The sequence below is a fragment of the Erithacus rubecula genome, assembly GCF_903797595.1.
Source record: "Erithacus rubecula genome assembly, chromosome: 1".
NCBI classification, from domain to species: domain Eukaryota; kingdom Metazoa; phylum Chordata; class Aves; order Passeriformes; family Muscicapidae; genus Erithacus; species Erithacus rubecula.
The window spans coordinates 7119161-7139492 of record NC_136658.1 but is presented as its reverse complement, the minus strand read 5'-3'; the positions used below and the strand labels follow the sequence as shown (position 1 = coordinate 7139492).

Genomic DNA, 20332 nt, shown 5'->3' with positions numbered 1-20332 from the left:
TTATCATAATTTGCTTAACAACTACCTAAATTCATTTTTCATGTAAGTTTACTCTATGCCTCAAATCTAAGTACAGTCAGTTACAAACCAGTAAGAGAAAGAGTTCCCACAGAACACACAAAGCCATGATTTTAATCAAGTTCATTATGAAGAGTGTATAGTTCTGTTTGTCATAAAAGAAAGCCCTACACATGCTGTTTGTTACTGCCAAGAATTCCACAACCCCAAACCCATGCATAAAGACTGCTGAAGGTGGATTACCTGGAAAATGCTATAGCAGCTGAAGTTACTTACAAACTTTTTGTCTGCATCCTATCCTAAGTGATTCAAAGAGCAGCTGATCACTGTACCAAATTGATTTCAGATTTAAGAGGAAGGTAGAGCAAACACCTAAGCCATTGTTTCCAATTATACACTCTCTTGCAAATACACACCTGCAAGCAATACTGATTTCAATGGATGGGAAGGAAGGGAAAAGAACAGAGAAGATTCTGGAGCACTTAAACTTACCTTGATGCTGCAAAGAAACTTGTAACCTGATAACCAAAACTAGCATAGTATGCATGTTCCATAATAGCCATCAGCTGGACACAGTTATAGCCTATAATAAAAACAAATATAAGAAACAAATGCCTTAAGGATAGTTAAAAGAGTATTCAATACATGTAACATCCATTTCAGTCTTCTTTCATTTTAGCTGCCTCTGACCCTAATAGTTAACAACTAAAGATTCAGTAACTTTCACAAAGCATTTCTACCTAATAGTTTATACTTGTGTGATCTCCATTAAAAATGAAACAGTCAATTTTTCAAGTGATCTACACATATTGAATCTCCCAGATGTAGACAGAAATTAGTGTAATCCTTATTTAACTTCAGAATATTGGTTATGCCAACCTGCATGTCCTGAACTGCTTCAACTTTTGACACTTGCAGTCAGGGGGTCTAGGTTAGCCACTGGCTACACATGGCAAAAATCACAGGATGGTTTGGGTTAGAAGAGAACTGAAAACATCTGCTAGCTCCCACTACTCTGTTATGGGCAGGAACATGCTCCACTAGACCAGATTGCTCTGAGCAACCTATTCCAGTGTCTCATCACCCTCACAGTAAAGAATTTCTCCCTAATGTCCAACCTAAATAAACCCTCCTTTAATGTAAGGCCACTCTATTCCTGATGTCCACTTGGACATCAAGCCACTGACAAACTCTGGGTGTGACTATCCTGCTAATTCCTTATCCACCAAGTGGCCCATCTGTCAGACCACATCTCTCCAGCTTGGAGACAATACTCTAACTTCATGTTATTTGAAATACTTTTTATCCGACCAAAATCACTTCACTTATTTCTTCCCTCTAGAAAAGTCTTCCAAAAAGAAAAAACTGAAGTGTAATGTGTTTTTATTCCAAATTCACCCAAGAAAGAAAGCAGCCCAAGAGGGCTGGGGACACACAATGCTGTATCACCTAAGATAGTTCAGTGCATTCTTCAGGAAGGGAACTCTAAAGAATCAGGTTTTATCTACAGGCTATTAAGACAACCACCACCATGTCTCTGTTTGAAGAAAAGAATCACTTCATTCCTTAGGTTCAAGAAGATGCTGCAAGATTTTTTAATTCTTCCTCAGTTTTTTATAGCTGTGACATTTAAAACCAGAGCTATTATTAGAAGACGGTGTGAGCTCAGCAATTTGTCAGATTCATTGCTGATTTATAATTCAGGCTCAATGTACTTGTTTTTATTTACAGCATTTTTATAAATAAACAGCATCAAATTAATCTCATTCAATTTGCTTGCTACTTATTTTGCTATTTGTCATGCACATATTTCTACAAACTAGTAATATATTAGAGTTCTCATATAGTGATGTCTTTAAGCTTGTCCTAAAAAGCAAGACATTCCAAAACTGAATCTAACAGGCCTTACAAATATATTTTAAAAATACTTAATTCTCACAATGTTTACTTAACATAAACAAGAAGGAACATTAGTTATAATTTCTGTATACCCTAAATTTGACACTGCTTTTATTATTTGGTCTATCAGCCTTTTCATGACATTTCTCCACAAAGAAAAAATTGTAGGCAAAGCAGAATGCTTTTGTAACTCTGTAAATTCTATTAACTTCTTAGGACAAGTGAAATTCCTTGGCAGTAACGAGTCATAGATATATAATGTAAAATCCAAAATTGCTTTTTATTAAGGGCTTCCAGATGTGCAAACTCCCTCATCCTATCTGCAATGTCATCTTTACTGAAAGGCAAAAGCCACAAAACACTGACAATATGTAAAGCTACAAGAAAATGTCTTTTTCAGGCACTCTGATGAATAAAATAAAATAAAAAAAGTCAAACACAAACACAGCCACCATCCACAGAGGTTTCAGCTACAGATGTTACGATTATTTTACAGCAATGTAAAATACATATTTCATCATATGGCAGTAATAGGGAGTAAGTTCTAACATTGTCCATTATGAAAACAGTGCAAAGACACCATGGGAAAAAATAATTAAAGTGAAATTGAGGTGAACACTTTTGCTGTGCTTCCTGAGATAATGGTACCAGCTCTTTCACACATCCTCTCCAATATACTAGAAGTTCTTTTGCTGAAAAAGGTCTTTCATATTTAAAGTTTCCTTTACTTACTTTACTTTACCTACTTCAGAGCTACTGCTCAGGAATAAAAGAAGCCTAACATGCTTAATTCTGGCAAAACAAAGAAGAAATATCCAGGTATTTTGTTTGTCTTTCCTCAGAATTAAGCTTTAGACTAGTAGAACCAATTAAGAATGAAGTATTTTCTGAAGAATGTCACAAAAACAGGTCCCTTTCCAAGCTGAAAGCAAACCATGCCAAAAACAAATTACCTTGCAACATTTATCTAGGGCTTTAACAATTGCATTTTACTTAAAAATCTGGAATGGACTTTGATTCATATATCCTATTTCAGTCTTCATTTGGTCTCCATAAATTTCACTTGTTTATAATTTTTGCTCACCTAAGAACCTATTTTTATAATATGTGTAATTGGGAAATGCAAAAATGCTTCTAGATACTTGACAGTCATCTTTTCTAATGAGCATAGGCACATAAAATTATCTCTGCAAGCATTTCTAGTGTTACTCACCAAGATCCTTTATTCTAGGTAGTACATTGTATGTGAAGTTTTTATAAGAAGCTACTTTCCCTTCTGGGGAAGCAATTCCCACATGAGATTCATAGATTCTCAGGCTTTTTAATCTTTTTGGAGAAGGATTCTTATGCTACAAGAGAAAAAACAGAGTTGTCATTAGGAACTGCTAATGAGTGTTGCTATAACCACATGATTTGCACAAGATGAAAAACAATTTAAGTTTATTTTGCTTTTCCTCTAAGAGCATTCTAAGCATTTCAGAAGCAATTGACCATTTTAAACTGTTAAAGCAAATGTCTGTTTGAAATCAACATCCTTTATGAAACAAGAAACTGGACGTTCATGATTCAACACTTTTCTCATACTCTCTTTAAATCACACTTCATTGTTCTAACTGATAGTAGCCACTCCACTTGATATCCTTCTGAATCACTATGAAGCTTGTTGGAAAATAGAGAGACAAAATAGTAAGACAGAATTTATTTCTTAAGCATACCTGCTTTTTGTGGGTACATGAAATCACTGCCTTCTCTTAACTGAAACTTTAAAATACATTATTCCTAGAGAACACAGTTCCATTACACAGAATCACCTATATTCTAATTACTTAGGATTAAAATACAATTAAAAAATCCCACATCTGCACAGCATTTCTAGATGGTTAAACATACTAGAAAAATACAGAAGACATTAAAGTTAATACCCTATTTGTTAGTTTATTATTCAAGTGAAATTTTTAAAAAGTAGAACAAAACTAGTTAAATATACAAATGAGAACTAAAGGAACTAAAGGAACAATATGAAGATTAAAGGTTCTGGTTGAGGCTTACTACCTGTGATTTATTTCCATTGGACACATCTCCTATTTATAAAGAACTTTTTTTTTTTTTTTTTTTTTTTTTTTTCCAGTAAGGCCTTGACTGCACCCAAAAGTTCTGGCCTCTTTTTCACTCTAGTTTATCCCAATCTCTGTGTTTCAAAAATACCTACCCATTCCTTTTCTTGATGACATTGAATATCACACAGCATCATACAAAGAGTAACTAAATTGATAAAGACTGCACACTTTAATAAGAGTTAATGTACATTATATTATCTATTTTCAAAGAAAATATTTTCCATGCCAGTAACTTTTTCTCTCTCAAGCAGCTACTTGATAATTTGAGGTAGATGCAAAAATTTAACTCAAAATAGAAGTTATGGGATCTCCAGTATAAATCATTGCATACCATTTTTCAGGGAAAAGATGAGAAAGTTTAATATGAAACAACATCACTCAGACAGTCTGATGTTTCCAAATGTTCTCCTAGGGTATTTTTCATATATGATGCAAAGAGTTCTCTCCCTTGTAGCAGTGTGTGAGAAGACAGAGCACTTTAAATTCAATAACGAGATTTTCCTGATATAAAGAAACCAGGATTTGACCGGAGTGTGGGCACTTTATTTTGGAAGTTTTTCTTCTGACTTCATGGAATATTAACCTAGTGTTGAACTGAACATTGCATTTGCAGATAACCAATCCTTAAATCCAGTATTGATAATTCCCTGCTCTCCTCCCTACCAAGAACAGCCATCTTGTCCCAGAATACCTGTCAATCTTGCCAAACAGATGGCAAAGCAAGTTTAAAACACCACGTTAATAACTATTTTTATATATTCTACAGGAGGCTGAAAAAGCAGCTCAAAAACATCCATCATTAAAGTCATTTATTTCTGTCAAAGCCATGAATAAAAGCCCTTCATCTCTCAGCTGTTTTAACCAGCTTGCTATCTCCTTTTATTTTCTTCCAAACAGGGATACAAAGATAACATTATACACCTCTTGAATATAACATTGAAGCCTTACTATATATGACTGTGGTGGATTCCAGTGAACCCAATCATAATTCACTTTGTCTTCATCACGGACCACGTATCTCGCCCAGGGCGAAATGCGATAGAGGAGGGCGCCGTTTTGAGCACGAATCACCACCTATAAAATAACACAACATAAAGCACTAAGTCACTTATAAGTCACAGAATGCCTTCCATGCAAGCCACAGCACAGAATGAAATAGTAGACTACATAGAAATTTAATTTAAAGAACACACAAACATACAATACAAGTCAAGAGAAGGAAGAATGACCCTGCTCACAGGGATGATTTGCAAAGGGACAGTAAACCAGACGTGTCAGACAGGAGTGATGCTCACCAGCAAGAGCTGAAAGGTGAGGACATACACAAGCTTTATATAAGTAATGGGAGAGGCAGCCTTCCCAAATGCATCTGTTAGGTTCCCTAATTACCCCTGTCATTGCTATTTCCTTTGCATGTTCTTATAAATTTAAATAGACATGCAGTATAATGTCATTAGGAGGAGAACTGTGATTTGTTTTACTTGGCAAACAAACAATCTAGTAAGGCAATTTTAATATCTTAATTCCATCTTCTTTTCCATGCTCTGTGAGTCCTTAACAATGCCACATAGCCTGGAACCACAGATAACACGAGAAGCACAAGACAGTTTTGCATTAAGGCAAAGAAAAAGTTCCACCTCTCTCAAATCCTCCCACCCCATCCCACCTCCCCTCTCCTGAGCACAGGAGGAACAGCACCACTCTGGTTTTGCTTGGTAACTTGGCTGCCACTAAAACAGTAACACAGATGGCTTGCAAATTTAAAACCTAGAAATGTACAAGGAAGTGATGGCACAGAATTGTTAATTCTGCTTTTTTTAGGAAAGTGATGACTGAGACTTTTTAGTTTGTTTGTTGGTTTTACGGGGCTTTTATTTTTTAAGAAGAACTATGAAATTATAAGACTAAAATGGGAAACGGGTTGAGTTATTTTCCAGCTCCTTTCTCTGTTTTTTGTTAAAAAAAGTGGCTTGTCTTTGCTCTCAATTCCTAACAGGTAGTCTGGAAGAAAAAATTATCAAGGAATTGCCTTTTTACCTCAGGCAAGTGTCTTTCATTGTTTTGATAATTATCTGTATCCTTAACCCAGTAATGGAAGAAGGATCACAGAATCATGTTTAGTTGAAAGGGACCTTTAAAAGGTGATCTACACTAACAAAGAGAAAAATATGGTAATGGAAGTTGATAGAATAAGGCAAGAAGTATGATTGCTGTGCCTTAGTACATAGTAGTATCATAACTGTAAAAATTCAAAATAGGTTTTAGAAGATGGAGTGACTGATATCAAAAATCTCACCAGAAAAAAGCAGAGAGTTATTGCAAACAGTGTAAATTGCATGGAGAATTTCTTCTGTTAGCTGTGCTAGCAAAACTGACCCAAAGAGTATTTCTGCAAATGATACCAACACTGTGAAGATCCTCCTTGCTGATAGCATTGACAATTTGCAAATTACTCTTAAAATAATAAAACTTATCTCCTCTCTCTAATATCACACTTCTGATGGTGCTACTGCTTCTTTTATTATTTTGTTCCAATATACCCATCACAGAAATAAGATGATTACTGCATATAATAACCTACTCATCTTGGCATTCCTTTTTTCTAATATTTTAGCATAATTCATACTAGACAGGCTTATGAGGGGTGGGCACACTTAAGAAATGTGAAGTAATTAATCTACATTCAGAACATTAATTAGCTGTAGTACTGGTTTAATCCAAAAATGATACTAGAGGGGGGAAAAGTAAATTTCTTTATTATGATATATTAATCCAGTCACACACTGTCTTTAATTAAAATCATTAAGCAATGAAAAAGTTAGGGAAAAGATAGAAATTAGAAGACCATTTAAATGACCAACCAGTTATTTCACTTTTTCAATTTATACTTCTACAGTTATACTGCACAACCAAACTCTGTATCCTATCCTTCTGACAAATTCTAAGAACTTCTGTTGTTCTGTAGTCAGTTAAATTGACTTTATTTTCCCTCATTTGTGAAACACGAGTGCATTTGATTTCCCTTTTATTCAGAAGTCATTTTGTTCAAGAACTAGTTTTGCATTTATTCAAAACACCTACAAAGCCAAATTTAAGGGCTACACTTTTCAGGAACTGAGAGACATACAGGAAGTTGTACAAGTTTCTAGCAACTTTAATAGACAGAATTTTTATATATGAAACTGAAACTTCCTAGAAATACATATGTTTATTTGTCTTATGATAGTAATAATGTAGAGCCACAAACAAGTGGTGGAAATTTACAATTCTACGGGTTGGGTTTACACACTTGAAGAGTCTTAAACTTTAGTCTGCTCTATTTTAAGACTTACAATCTAAATTTTCATATTCATTTATTTTAAAACTTTGCTTTCTGTTCTATTACGCAGACACAAAAAAAAACTCTCCCATGCTCGAAAGAAAAGGTTGTCACAGAATCACTAGGTTGGAAAAGACCTTTAAGACCACAGAGTCCAACCCAAGATACATTTATCTAACAATAGAAGTAATGCAATTTTATCATGTAAATATCAGAAAAACCTCCAAAAGAAGTGGGGGAGCACATTTTTAAACAAGTAATCATAAAATTTATTTGTTGCCTTCTTTACAGTAAAGGTAGTCTTATTTTCCAAATATGTCCAACCATGGCTACAGATTAACCTCATTGCTACAGTGGAAAGATCAAGTTTGCTGATTTGATTTTGTAATTTTTGAGCATCACAGGTTGTGCTCAGAGAAAGCAGGGTCAAGAAAAACTATTATTACAACACCAGAGCTGGAAAAGTTGAATCCTTTCCTTTTCTGGTTTGTAAAAGCATAATCAACACAGTGTCCTTGTGGATCTATCAAGTGATCCCTGGCAATTTCAATTCTCAGTTACTACTCTGGTTTTATATTTATCTTAATTTTATGTGAACACCATTTACTGAGTCTCTCTTAGCCTTAATTATCAAGCCCTGTATTCAATCATCTTATTCCTCTCTCCTGATTTTGTATAAACTTTATTAATAAAGTTAGAAATAAAAATACTCCAAAAAACGTTTTCTGAAGTTTCTTGAGACAGAACTCTCATCTCACCACACTGAGCTGAGCATGAGCAAAGGAACTGGAAAAAACTGAATGGCACCACAAAACAAATAGCAATTTAGCCTAAGACTGACAAAAATAACTCTAATGCAAGCAGTCTGACAGCTTTAACTCCCATATTTGCTTTGCTGTTTCTTGAAACAATTACATATAAGTAAAAATTGTAATAAAAGGAGCAAAAGTATAAAGCACACATAAAGGAGAGACAGGTGAAAACTCTTGCTTGATTCACCCCAAATTACAACTTATGGTCCCTTTTCTGCAGTGTCCAGATAGAAAAATTAGTGGCTGTGTATATTCTAAATGTGCTGTTACAGATTTTACATGCATAAGGAATACTTAATGTAGTCATTACACAGTGCTTTTGACAGAGAACCTATAAATCAGTTTAACAGATACTGTACTTTTCTTCCAAATTAGTTTGAAATGAGTAAAAACAAATTCATAAAAGTTGCAGCCTAACCAGCAACTACTTAGTTCATCAAGACTTTATAGCTGACTTTACATTTCTAATCAACTCAAAAAATTGTTCTCTAAAGATCATATATAAAACCATGATGCACATTAAATTAGGCTTTTTCAAACTGGTCTTGGGATTTACATACTTCATTTTCACAAGGCATAATTCCTCAATCTACATGAGGAGGCACATCCTATTATTTGATATAAAAACTACAGCCCCCATTAAACAAAGCTTTTAAAATGCATAGCATGCAACACATGTCTAGTGAACCAAGCAAACTGACAAAAACTTAGCCCCTCCTAACAAATAACCTGTTTTACAGTTATTTAGATTTAAGTTAAAGAAAACCCTAGGTAAAAATAATTTCTGTATTTTTGATCCTATTATTACAGAAGACATTCCAACAAGAGGACAAGTGCAGAGGAAAAAATGAAATCCAGGTTTCCAACACAAGCTAATACATCTTCCCCAATTAATTAAAAAAAAAAAAAAAAAAAAAAAAAAAAAAAAAAAAAAAAAACTGTCTAAGAAGAAAGAAACCAGTGTCTCAAAGAGTCACATTTACACTGCCCAAATTTAGATAGAATGAAACAAAACCAAAATAACAGATGTAAAGATGTAAAGTCATGCTGACTTTGCCTACATCAACTTTACAAATTGCTCACCTAAATAGTTTAGGTGAGTTCAGCTTCCCCACCTCCCCTAGTAATAAACATTCAAAATCTTGATGAGACCTTTGATTGTCACATGATTCTGGCTTCCAAGTGAGATATAAATACATGGAAATAAATGGTCTCACAGAAATAAGTGTCAGGAAGACAGAATGAAAACGTCCTTCAGAACCTGACATTAAAAAGTCAATTTGTTCTAAAAATGGACATGACACAGCCACACAATTTATATTAAGTACAACTGCAAAACAACAGAAGTGAAGACCTTAACCTATGATGCATATTTTTGTATGCAAAGGTTAAAAATGTATGTTTAGTATTCATTTTCCATTATAGAGATGTTGGATATATTTTCAAAGTTTCTGTCTGAAGTGTTCAGCATCTTGAAGTTTAGCATCCCAAGCCACTGCAATAAGTGCTGTGGATTTCAGATGAATACATCTAAAACAGAAAAAACATGACCTTAAACCTGAGTTTTACAGCATCAGCGCTATTAAGTGATTGATTCTGAAGAACTTTCAGATCTGAATAAAAACTACTAGAAAAACAAATGTACATCTTAGAGAGAGAAAACATAACCAACAAAGGCTGGCTTTGAAGGTGTGCAAAAGTGCATTCCCATTTTCCAAATGCTGGATGCTGGGAGACAAAGCAGGACCTAAATCTCCCAATAACATCAGTACCAAAGTGACAACACATTCCATGTCCATCCACAGGACAGGAGGACAGGAAATTCATGGTATGGGGAGTAGGTTGTAGGATAAAACTAAATATAGGGGTTATAAGTCTGTTTGATGATGTTTAAAACCCTCAAAAGCAGTTTATTAAAGTTAAGGGGAAACCAACACTGAGGTCAGTCCAGTATCATAAAGAAAATGCAATAATACACAAGAGCAATTCAGAAGCTGAAATAGGTCTCATTTAATATAACGATGTTGCCAATGCAGGACAAGTGAGATTGAGAGGCCTTGATTTTTCAGGCATTTGAGACACTTGGGTATCCCATCATTCTACCTTTCCAAAATAACACAGGCCTTTTATATTATCCACAGTGCAGCAAACAACTCCTTCAGGATGTCTTGGGACATTTAAAGGAAAACACTGTGCTTACATTCAGGCAATTTTCAACCTACTGTGACTCAGTGAAATCTGCTGGCTTTTTATGAGCAAACACCACACATTTTTTCTTAGATGATCATTAATGAAAAAAAGTATGAAAGGTTCACAACAAATTTAAAAGCCTTGTCACAAAAATAAATTCAGATAAAATGCAAATCCATGTTTAAAAATGAAGCTTAATATGGCTGTGCTACTGTTATAACAGATGAAACTCTGCAGTAACAGGCCACAAACTACCACATTGAAAATTCATATGCTTGTGAATATCCCTTTTTTCTTTGTATTTGCCTACCTTCATCTTCTCTTCACATCAGCTCCATTTAGGTACCCCAACTCCCAGTGCACACACACTAAGATGTTCAGAACAGTGTGAGGGAATAATTCAAGGGACAGTTGCACAAGATTAGACAACTTCTCTGCTCAGCAACCAGTCCTTTAGCTTTCAGTGACTGCATCTAAAGCAGACTTCAAATCCATATATGAGCATTTCATTTAATTATGATGTGCTCCTATAATGTGTCTGCCTCTGTTTCCACTAATTAGGAGACAGGTTCAAACATTAGAAACAAAAAACTATGCTGTCATTCCATATTTTTCATATATTTATTTTGATTTAAAAGTATAATCTTCTGGACTAGTTATTTAAATTATATATATATATATATAATTTAGAGGTATTTCTGTTGTTTGAGAAATCTGTTATATAATGGTCTATCATTTATACTCGAGCTGGGGAAAGGAAAATTATTAACAGATAACTAAATAACTGATGAATATATGCAATCCAATAAATTGCTCTGAAACACTGTATTATTATTTCATTACTTTAATAGCTTGAAAACACTTAGAATGATTCTTGGTATATGTGGCTTTTAATACAATGATAAAATTAAATTGGCCATCAAACCAACAATAGCTAGTAAAATGAGAGAGTGGACTAGTTTTAATATAAATATGGAAATGTCAGCAACTTGTTATATAAGGGCAATAAGCTATTATTTCAGTATTTTACAGTCTACAGTATTTCATTAGCTTCAGATCTATTCATTTCTGACACTAAATTATGCAAATATAAAAGCCACAGGAATACATGTGGAAACATCATCTCATCTCAATAACATGCATCTGACTTAAAAGCAAGTTCAATGCAAAGCATAAAACATGGGCAGGATAAGCTCTTAAAGACTCCCTAGAAAGTTATACTAGATGCTGTGATAATATATTAAGGTTTTACTACTACATGCAATTTTTTAGAAATTTAACATCAAGGTATTTCCCTCCCTCAGTTGTTCTAAAAGTGTATGAAAACAGAAAACAACTGCTTGAATACCAAGATTAGTTTTAATGTGCACTGTAGAGAAAAAAGTTTATCTACAGCAAAAGTAAAAATGTAAATAGGGTAACCAGGAAAAAAGCACTACAAATTTACAAGAATACAAAATAATCTGAACCAATATACTTTGGACACATTGCTGCTGTAAGAAGACCTGGTCTTAGATTTTATTTCATAAATGCTGTTCAGTTTCAAAGACAGGTCTTGCATTCAAGATGTCAATATAATCCTGCTATTCTCTTGATCTTTAAATTGTAAATCCTTTTCTCAACACCCTCAAGTTGCTCCAGAAACAGAATCACAGAGCTGTTTAGGTTGGAAGATACCACAGAGCCCAGCACCATGCTCACAACTAGACCATATCCCTGAGTATTTTCTTGAAAACTTCTGAGCATGGCAACTCCATGCTCAACTTCCCTCTTCCAATGCATGACCACTCTTTCCTAAAACCCAATCTACACCTCTTCTGGCACAACTGAGGAGAGGAAATTTTCTCTTTGGCTTACCACTTGTTACCTGGGAGAAGGGACCACTCCCACCATGCTACAATCCATCAGCTGGAAGTACCTTTCCCTGTACACCTCTGCCTGTCCTATTCACCTGTTGGAACCCAGAAACCTGGGAGTTTTGAACTTTCTGTGTTTCTGACACTGACCCCCAGGAGAACACTGCTTTTGACTCAAGGCCTTGGAGAAGGCTTCCAAATTTGAGTGATGAAGTTAGAGTCACAAGTGTGTAGTTAGAAAAGGAGTATGTGATTTCATATGGTGAAGGGTTTTTAACATACAGTAATAGGTATGGGACAAGATGGAGAATTTGGGTGTTGTCTCTTTCTGTCTTCTTCATGATTTCAGGTAGTAATTTTTGGTTGGACAGTTAGTGCTGCACAGCAGGTCACTTATTGGGTCATAAGTATAAATAAAATAGGTGTTAATTCTTTATTGGACTGTTCAGCTTTAAAAGACCTTGTAACTATCTCGATTCAGCTCCATTTTACTCACTTTTAGCAGGTAGCTGCAAGTGTTGCAGAACCACGTGCTTTAGATAAGATTTACTAAACAACCAAATCCAAACACAAGAAATTTGTCTCCTTTGTGCTTTTAATCCTGACTCTGAGTGAACATAGAAGAAAATGAAGACAAGCCACTAATTAAGTGGTGCAGCTAACTCATTTACATTCATCCACAAAAAGAATCAACCCTGACTTTGGCACACAGGATAGAACACATGGTTCTGATGACCTTTTGCTAGTGGACAGTGTAAACTGAGGGCATTTACAACAGCAAATAAAATCACATCACCCCCTCACAAACACAAGAGGAAACCAAAGAGCAACTCCTCTGTATAGGTCAGCACTGGTTTGTGAGAGAAGCACTGGAATCTAGAGGCAGTACTCCATTATGTTTGGTTCTTAATGCATAGGACCAGAGCAGAACACTCTCTGATAACACTGTAAAACCTGCTGCAGAGCCCAGGACTGGAATCTACAGTTGCTTGTTCAAAAGTTCACTTGAAAGCAGCTTTAGATAAAAATACAAAAGTCTGATAAAAAATTGGGATTGAACAGCATGGTAAACAGCATTACTCTGTAACTGTCTCACTTCACCTGAAAGATTTTTAGAGGCCAGATTTTTTTTTTCCTCTTTATTACCTCAGAAATAGAAGGCAAGAAATGAAGAAGCAAACACAGCTGCTGCACTAGTGCCTCGCTCCTCTTGCTCCTGCACAGCCCTGTAACTAAGCAAGGAAGCAAAGGAATCAGAAGCTCTTCAACACTTCAGCTTCCCCAGCTCAGGAGTACCTTCCCAAATGAACCTTCACCCAAACAGGTGGGGCAAGAAGCAAGGAAAATGGGAGATCTTCACAGAACTCAACTTGCCCTGAAAAACTTCACCACACTCTACTCACACTGCTCCAAATAACCAAGAAATTGAGCGTATCTGCCAAGGTGCTTGTAGACTGAAGTTATTTCCTTACAGTGAATTGATCATAAACCTTGAAATGAAATTTTGGAAAGAATGGACATCATGTTGCTTCTTCCAGGCTGTTCTCCCTCCTAAATTGCAAATTGGTTACACTGGAATGAAAAAGTAATAGAACACTAGTCACATTATTCCTTTGCCCAGCTTTATTTTCCTGACCAATTTAGAATTACTATCAAAACTCAATCAGCTGATACAAAGTCATCTGGTTTGCTCTTTTTCTTCCTAATCGTTTTCTGAAAAAGAAATCTGCTAAAGAGACAAGCATTTCAATTAAATATTGAAAAAAAATATTCCTTAGTTATCAGACACAATAGTACTTTTTAGGAAGTTTACATGTTTAACAAAGTTCTGCAAACAAATCTGTGCCATTCAGAAATCATTGGAGACAGAATAATTTGCTCTTTAAATATATCATGACATCAGCTATTACAATTTAAACTTATGGATATTAAATATTTGTTCACAATTCCCTCTTCTTTCCCCCATCCCTTTTCCTTCAGGGAAAGAAAATAAATTAAGATTAAAATGCTATCAAGATATGAAAGTAGTAAAAGCCTATCTTCTAAGCCAAGTCATGCTTTGGTTTTCCAAAAGAGGGAGATGCAGCTCCATTTGTGATTTAAGTATTTCAATTGCATTGCAGAACTTCTGAACATCTTTAGCTAGTTTACTGGATCAGATTAAAAAGGAAAGCTTTTGTTCCTTTTACTGTTTTTGTGCCTCTCTTAGAAAATTAAGAGAAACTAGTATTGACAAAAATACAGAGGCACTGTATTATCCATTTGAATAAAAAAGTAATTCAAAAGATGGAGCCAAGTAGCCTAGTACTAGAAAATATTTATGCATATAAAAATACCATAGGAAAATCAAACTGTCAGAATCCATGAAACCATAGGAGAGTTGTTGAAAATGAAAGCAACATCACACAAACATTCCCAATTGACTTTAATGGTCAAGCATATAGAAAATACTTCACTTAATCATCCAAGTGCATGGATCTGTAACTGTTACCTACAGGGTAGGTATGAGGGATAGACAGTTCATTTTCACAAAGTAAACACACATCTGTGCTGAGGGGAACTCTTTAGTCTAGAACCCTGATTTTGAAAATCTCTTCCCCACCCCACCAAAAAAACCCCAAAAAAACAAAGAAAAAAACCCCCAAAAAATACCAAGGAAAACTAATCTCTAAAATACACAGTTGAAAAAATATTTCCTTCTCTACTAACCAGAAACAAGTTACTATAAGAATAGTGATGAAGCACAAAGACTATAAAAATCCGCATGCATAATATAGAAGCATTTCTGTATGTTTTGCTAGTCTCTTAGTGAAGAGGCTTGGGGTACAAGAACATGGTTTGAAAAGCAACCATCATAATAAAGCACATTACACATACAGGAAGTGTAATTTATTAGAGTTGTTTCAAGCCATGTCTAGTAGAAAATAATCTGATGATACAACATGAGCAGCCCAAGCATTAATTATTACTTATCCTCAACTACAAAGCATTTGTATCAAGGACAGATGCTGCAGAATGCACTTTGCAACTGGGTGGCTGTGCCACACTGCAAAGAATGTCAGGAGCTTCCCTAAAAAGTGATCCTATCCTCCAAATCAAAACAATTCCCATGAGAATCACAGCCATGCTTATATATTCTTAATATTGACTCTCAAATTCTGTTTCTTTTTTAAGACAAAAATGCCTCTTGAATTTTTTTTCCTCAAGAAAAAAAAAAAATCACATTCTGCTTAAGTGTACACCTAATAGTAATTGAAACAATTAGTCTTCTATATGGATAAGCTAAAAGTAAAATATCTCATAGTATTTTTAAATAGCAGAAACTCCTAGCTGAAAATTGTGCAATCTTCACAGGAGAACTAAGCCTGCCAAAATAACTAAACAAGAATATTGTAAAGTACTGAACTCAGTCTGCAACAAAGGCTCCCAAGAACAACAGTCCACTGCACTACAGGGGTTCATTGGTGCTACAACCTCTCCTATGTGTCCATGAGGAGTTGTAAATTGTTTACAAAATCCAAACAGTAAACATCAAGAGACCATTTACCTCCCAATGGGGAAGATAACTCTTCCTGCTGGCAAACCTCATCTGTCTGCAATAACTTGCTGAAGGGTCATGGCTCACAATCACATGGTGAAACATGAAGGGTACAGCCACAGAATTAATGTTCTACTTCCCATCAGCATGACTTACATCCAGAAATGCATATGGTGTGTGATTTAAATCCTGTTTAGTAACTTCAAAATCTCAGGAATACATGTCTGTTTCTTCTTGCACATTGGGTATGTACCACGGTGCTGCAGAACGCTTGTTTCATTCACAGTTCAAATCTGCAAACCTGGTGATTGTGTTTTGGGTTGGGTTTTATTGTATCCTACTGATCATTTAATACATGACATTTAAATGATACAGAACTTAGCAGACTGAGCAAGCTAAGGTAAAAATCACAACATTTAAAAGTGTTTCTACGTGTACATACACATGAAACAGCAAACATTTCCTCAGGAAGGTTTCTACTGAAATCAAGTTTAGTACCTCTGTTCAGGGTACTCAAGATTTCCTTTGTAAAAGCCAACTGAGTGCACATTACCTATCTCATAATGACCACAATTTCCTCAGGAAAGTGTTTCATTCCCCTACATTGGACACTTGTGATACAGCTAGACAGGGTGCTGGGCTATCATGACCAGACCATGCTTTTGGTAAGAATGGTTGAACCAGAGGATCCTTGAGGTCCCTTCTAACCAGGTATTCTGTGTTTCTATTTATATCTTACAACCCTGGAAATCCACCACATCTTTAACACTTCTGTTCCCCAGAATCCTAGCTACCAGCCTGCCATTATTAATAGATATCCTAGGTTTTCACATTCTCATTATAAACACATTTTTGACTGCAGACTGCTTGGAGTGCAGGAAACCCAAACTCCACACCAGTGTGGTACTCTGCTGCTGCACCTCCTGAGCAATAGGGCCAGCTGCAGCACCATCTATTTCATCAGTGACAGTAATTACACTTGATGAATTTTACTAGCACTGGTTCCCTGACAGATTAACCCACCTGCTCACCATATTTGATTTCTTTTCAAGGTTTACAAATTTAACACAGAGCATGCAGATCTACTGTGAAGTATAGGATAGAGTGGTAAAAACTGTAAAGATTAAGATTTAAAACTATTCTTCACAACTAGTTTTCCTCTACCCAGCACTTTATGAATACAAATGTACTTTTAGGTACTTTAAATCACAATTAATAAGCTCCTAATGTTCTGACTCAATGTAGTACTTCCTTTGTACACTTGAATATTAAAAAGGGTAATACATTTGGACTGGAAAACTATTAAAACAAATCACAGTGAACTTTGATAGCATTTTGTACAAACTGATGAAAGAACTGTGTTCATATTTGCCTCAGTCTTGCACTGGCCTTGGCACCTACAACTGTTCAGCAATCACTGAAACCACTCAACATTCATGAGTACCTGTAGAAAAATATTGTGTTAACAAGTGCACAGGTTATCAAATCTAATCACTTCATTACAAGAATACAAGATACTCCCTCAAAAAACTATAAACATCACCATTCAAACACATAGAATATATATACACACACACAGAGGCATGAAGAATAAAAGGATCCAGATTTAACAAATAATGGAATACAGTTTCTAAAAAAGTTTCTACCACTTTCTGAGGTGCTCTTTCCAGGAAGAATATATGAATTACATTTCATTGATACTCAAATGATACTAGTAGCATATATAGATTCTTGTACCTACCCAGCACATTGTTAGCTAAGTGTCAGGTGAGTTTGTTACTCTAAAAAATTCTTGTTCTGGCAATAATTTCAGAAATTACATATCTATTGTCATAACTAGAAAGTTGAACAATCACTTCTATTTTAATATATCCCCTCCACCTCATGAAAGAAAATTCAGTGGTTCTGCTATACAGATTCCTTTCCTAGTTAATGTTACAGGGCAGCAGGTAGCTCTATCATAATTGTGAATATTTTTCAAGTACTGATTTTGCCATTTTTTCTTATTTTAATGTGTGAAAATATTTTAGAGCTTGACCATGAATTTGGAAGTTATTTTCAATTAGGTTTAAATTCTTAAAGGATTCAATTTCCCAATTGTTTTCCATTTTCTATGTTGTTCCTTGACATTCCTGTAAATAATACTATGCAAGTTTCCCAGTACAGATACTAAGATCTCAATTTTTACCAATACTATCCCTAAACTCCACTAACACTATTTCAAAATCAGGATCTTGCCAACTACAGTGAGAACTTAATTTACAGGTACATTTAAGCAGTTGGGAAAATAATTTATAAACAGTAAAAGGACAAAGTGTAACACTGATTAAATTCCTGCATTAATAAGATCACACATGATGAGACTTGCTATAAAAGTCTACCCATGATAATTTTTTAAAAGCTTTCTGTGTCCTGTAAAAAGTAATTAAGAAGACCAAAAATGAGGGGAAAAAAAAAAATCAGTCATTTTCCAGCACAGAAGGTAAATACTTGCACCCCAACTGCTACCACTGTAGAATGACAAACATGCTGATGTTTAAGCAAAATATCTTTCAAACTACCTCATTAAAAGGCTTTTTTTATTAAAGGATAACATTTGGCTTGGGGTTTAAATCTGTGCTCACTTGTGACATCTGTCAGAAGCTTAAAAGCCAGCACTAGCCTACCACAATAGCAGCAATATTTGTTCACAGAAACCACTCTAAGCTCCCAATTGATCCATGGGAGAAAGAAAAAAAGACTCCCTTTTCTAACAGGTAACCTTATTTTGAAGATGGATGTCAAAAATCACAAGGGAGTCACTCAGCTATCATAAGCATCCATCTCTTGACATAGAAAAAGTGTCAGAAGATTTACAGAAGGTTTTTTAGTTACCCATTTTCTGCAATGTTTATATTTACTTATGAGAAGACTGCCTGAAGAGCTACAGCAGACAGCCTGCTACTATTGAAAACAGGCAAACGTTTGACCTCTGCTCCTCATTTATTTTCACATGAAAATATTTTGTGACCTGATCTAAATTAGTGTCACCGACTACACTCCATCCATTACCCACTCTGCCTTAGATATTACTAATTTAAAAGAAATGACCTTGTTACCATTTCAGAACTTGGCACTCGTCTGTGTGGAGCTGAAGATCAAAGCAGAGTAGACAGAAGCTAAAGATAAGGACCTTCTGGAGGAAGACCTTCTTACCCTAATAGATTAATCACCACAAGAACATCTGAAGTTGACTATTTTAACTATTTAAGAATCATACTGGTAAAAAACTTTTAAAGCTGTGACTCCCTTAGGCTTCTTTAGTAAAGAAAAATGGGAAATACTTGCATTACTAGAAAGAAGTCTGTTGCCTAATCTAGTGCAGACACCAGTGCCTGTGCATTTCAACATCACCTCTGCAATCTGCAGAGCAATTTCTATCTGCAAACCAAAATATTCTCAGCCTCTACATGAACAAAGAACCCAAGACGCACTCTAACACACGAAATACAGACATTTATGAGCAAATGTTTGAACCACATAGCTCAAGGAAAACTTACAGAAAAGCAGAAGCATTCTGCACCCATTAGTAGAATGGGGGAGGATAAGATCTGCTGCAGCATGAGGGTAAGGTACACACCTACCATGTGAATACTCCAAAAGCTTTTGTGACCAAACATCTCTGAAATACCTGAACTGGATACTTTTTTGTTTTTTCCTCTTAGTGCCATCATCTGACTACATCACAAGGACACACTGTGAAGTGTTGGATTCAGTCCTGAAGGCACCAGGCAACAAAAACAGTGTCATGGAAGATTATTAGCAAAGCTGCAGATGAGGCTGGGAGTAGCTCCATATGGATGGAGCCATCAGGTGTGACTCCATACACTCATGAATCAAGTTTCTAAATACTTGATCTATACTCAAAAAAAAAAAAAAAAAAAAAATTGTTCCACATGCAGACAGGAGTCCTGCTTCAAAAGTTTGTTGGATCACAATGTATTTTGAGTGTCAGTGACAGCCACATAACTTTGTCTAAAACTGACCATGGAAAGCACAATTAAAGTGACAGGGTAGAAAAAGCCTAAAACAATAATAAAGGAAAAACTAACATCCTATTATGCCAGTGGGTACCTTTTGGCTTTTCAGAAAACCCAGAGCAACTACAGAAGTACAGCAATTCATCTTGGAAGTACATCTTATCAAGTGCAATCAGCAGCAATTCCACACACCAAACAAATTATGTATAATGCAATCCTTGCTTTATGTAGTTTATATTTCAAAGAAAATGCTGAACAGGAAAAAAATACTATCAAGACTTGTTCTTCAAAATAAGGAGATATAACCAGTGATTATCTAAGAGGAAAAAAAAAAATGTCCTTACATTGCTCCAAAGGCATTTAAGAATCTATACTTTTTTTGCTACTATGCTAATAATTATCAACACTCATCATCATTCACACCTCTTATTTTTACAAAGAGCATAGAATATCCTACAGTAGATGAGTCAAGAGTTTTGCAGATAAAACGTAGAAAGTCAATTTAGCAACAATCAAAAAATCTAACCTAATTGCATCTCAAAACCATGGAAAATATTAAATAGC

The 20332-nt window shown here is 35.2% G+C and overlaps 1 protein-coding gene across 4 annotated transcripts in view; it reads right to left on the bottom strand.

Annotated features, from left to right (window-relative positions):
* Nucleotides 1-20332, bottom strand: part of GBE1 (1,4-alpha-glucan branching enzyme 1) — a 137088-nt gene that overhangs the window by 74527 nt on the left and 42229 nt on the right. For all 4 annotated transcript variants that reach the window (XM_079314380.1, XM_079314381.1, XM_079314383.1 and 1 more), the window contains exons 4-6: nt 4983-5108; nt 3131-3266; nt 511-601 (exon numbers count right to left, since the gene is read on the bottom strand). In XM_079314380.1, coding sequence (XP_079170506.1) covers nt 511-601; nt 3131-3266; nt 4983-5108 — 353 coding nt within the window. The remainder of the gene's footprint in view (nt 1-510; nt 602-3130; nt 3267-4982; nt 5109-20332) is intronic.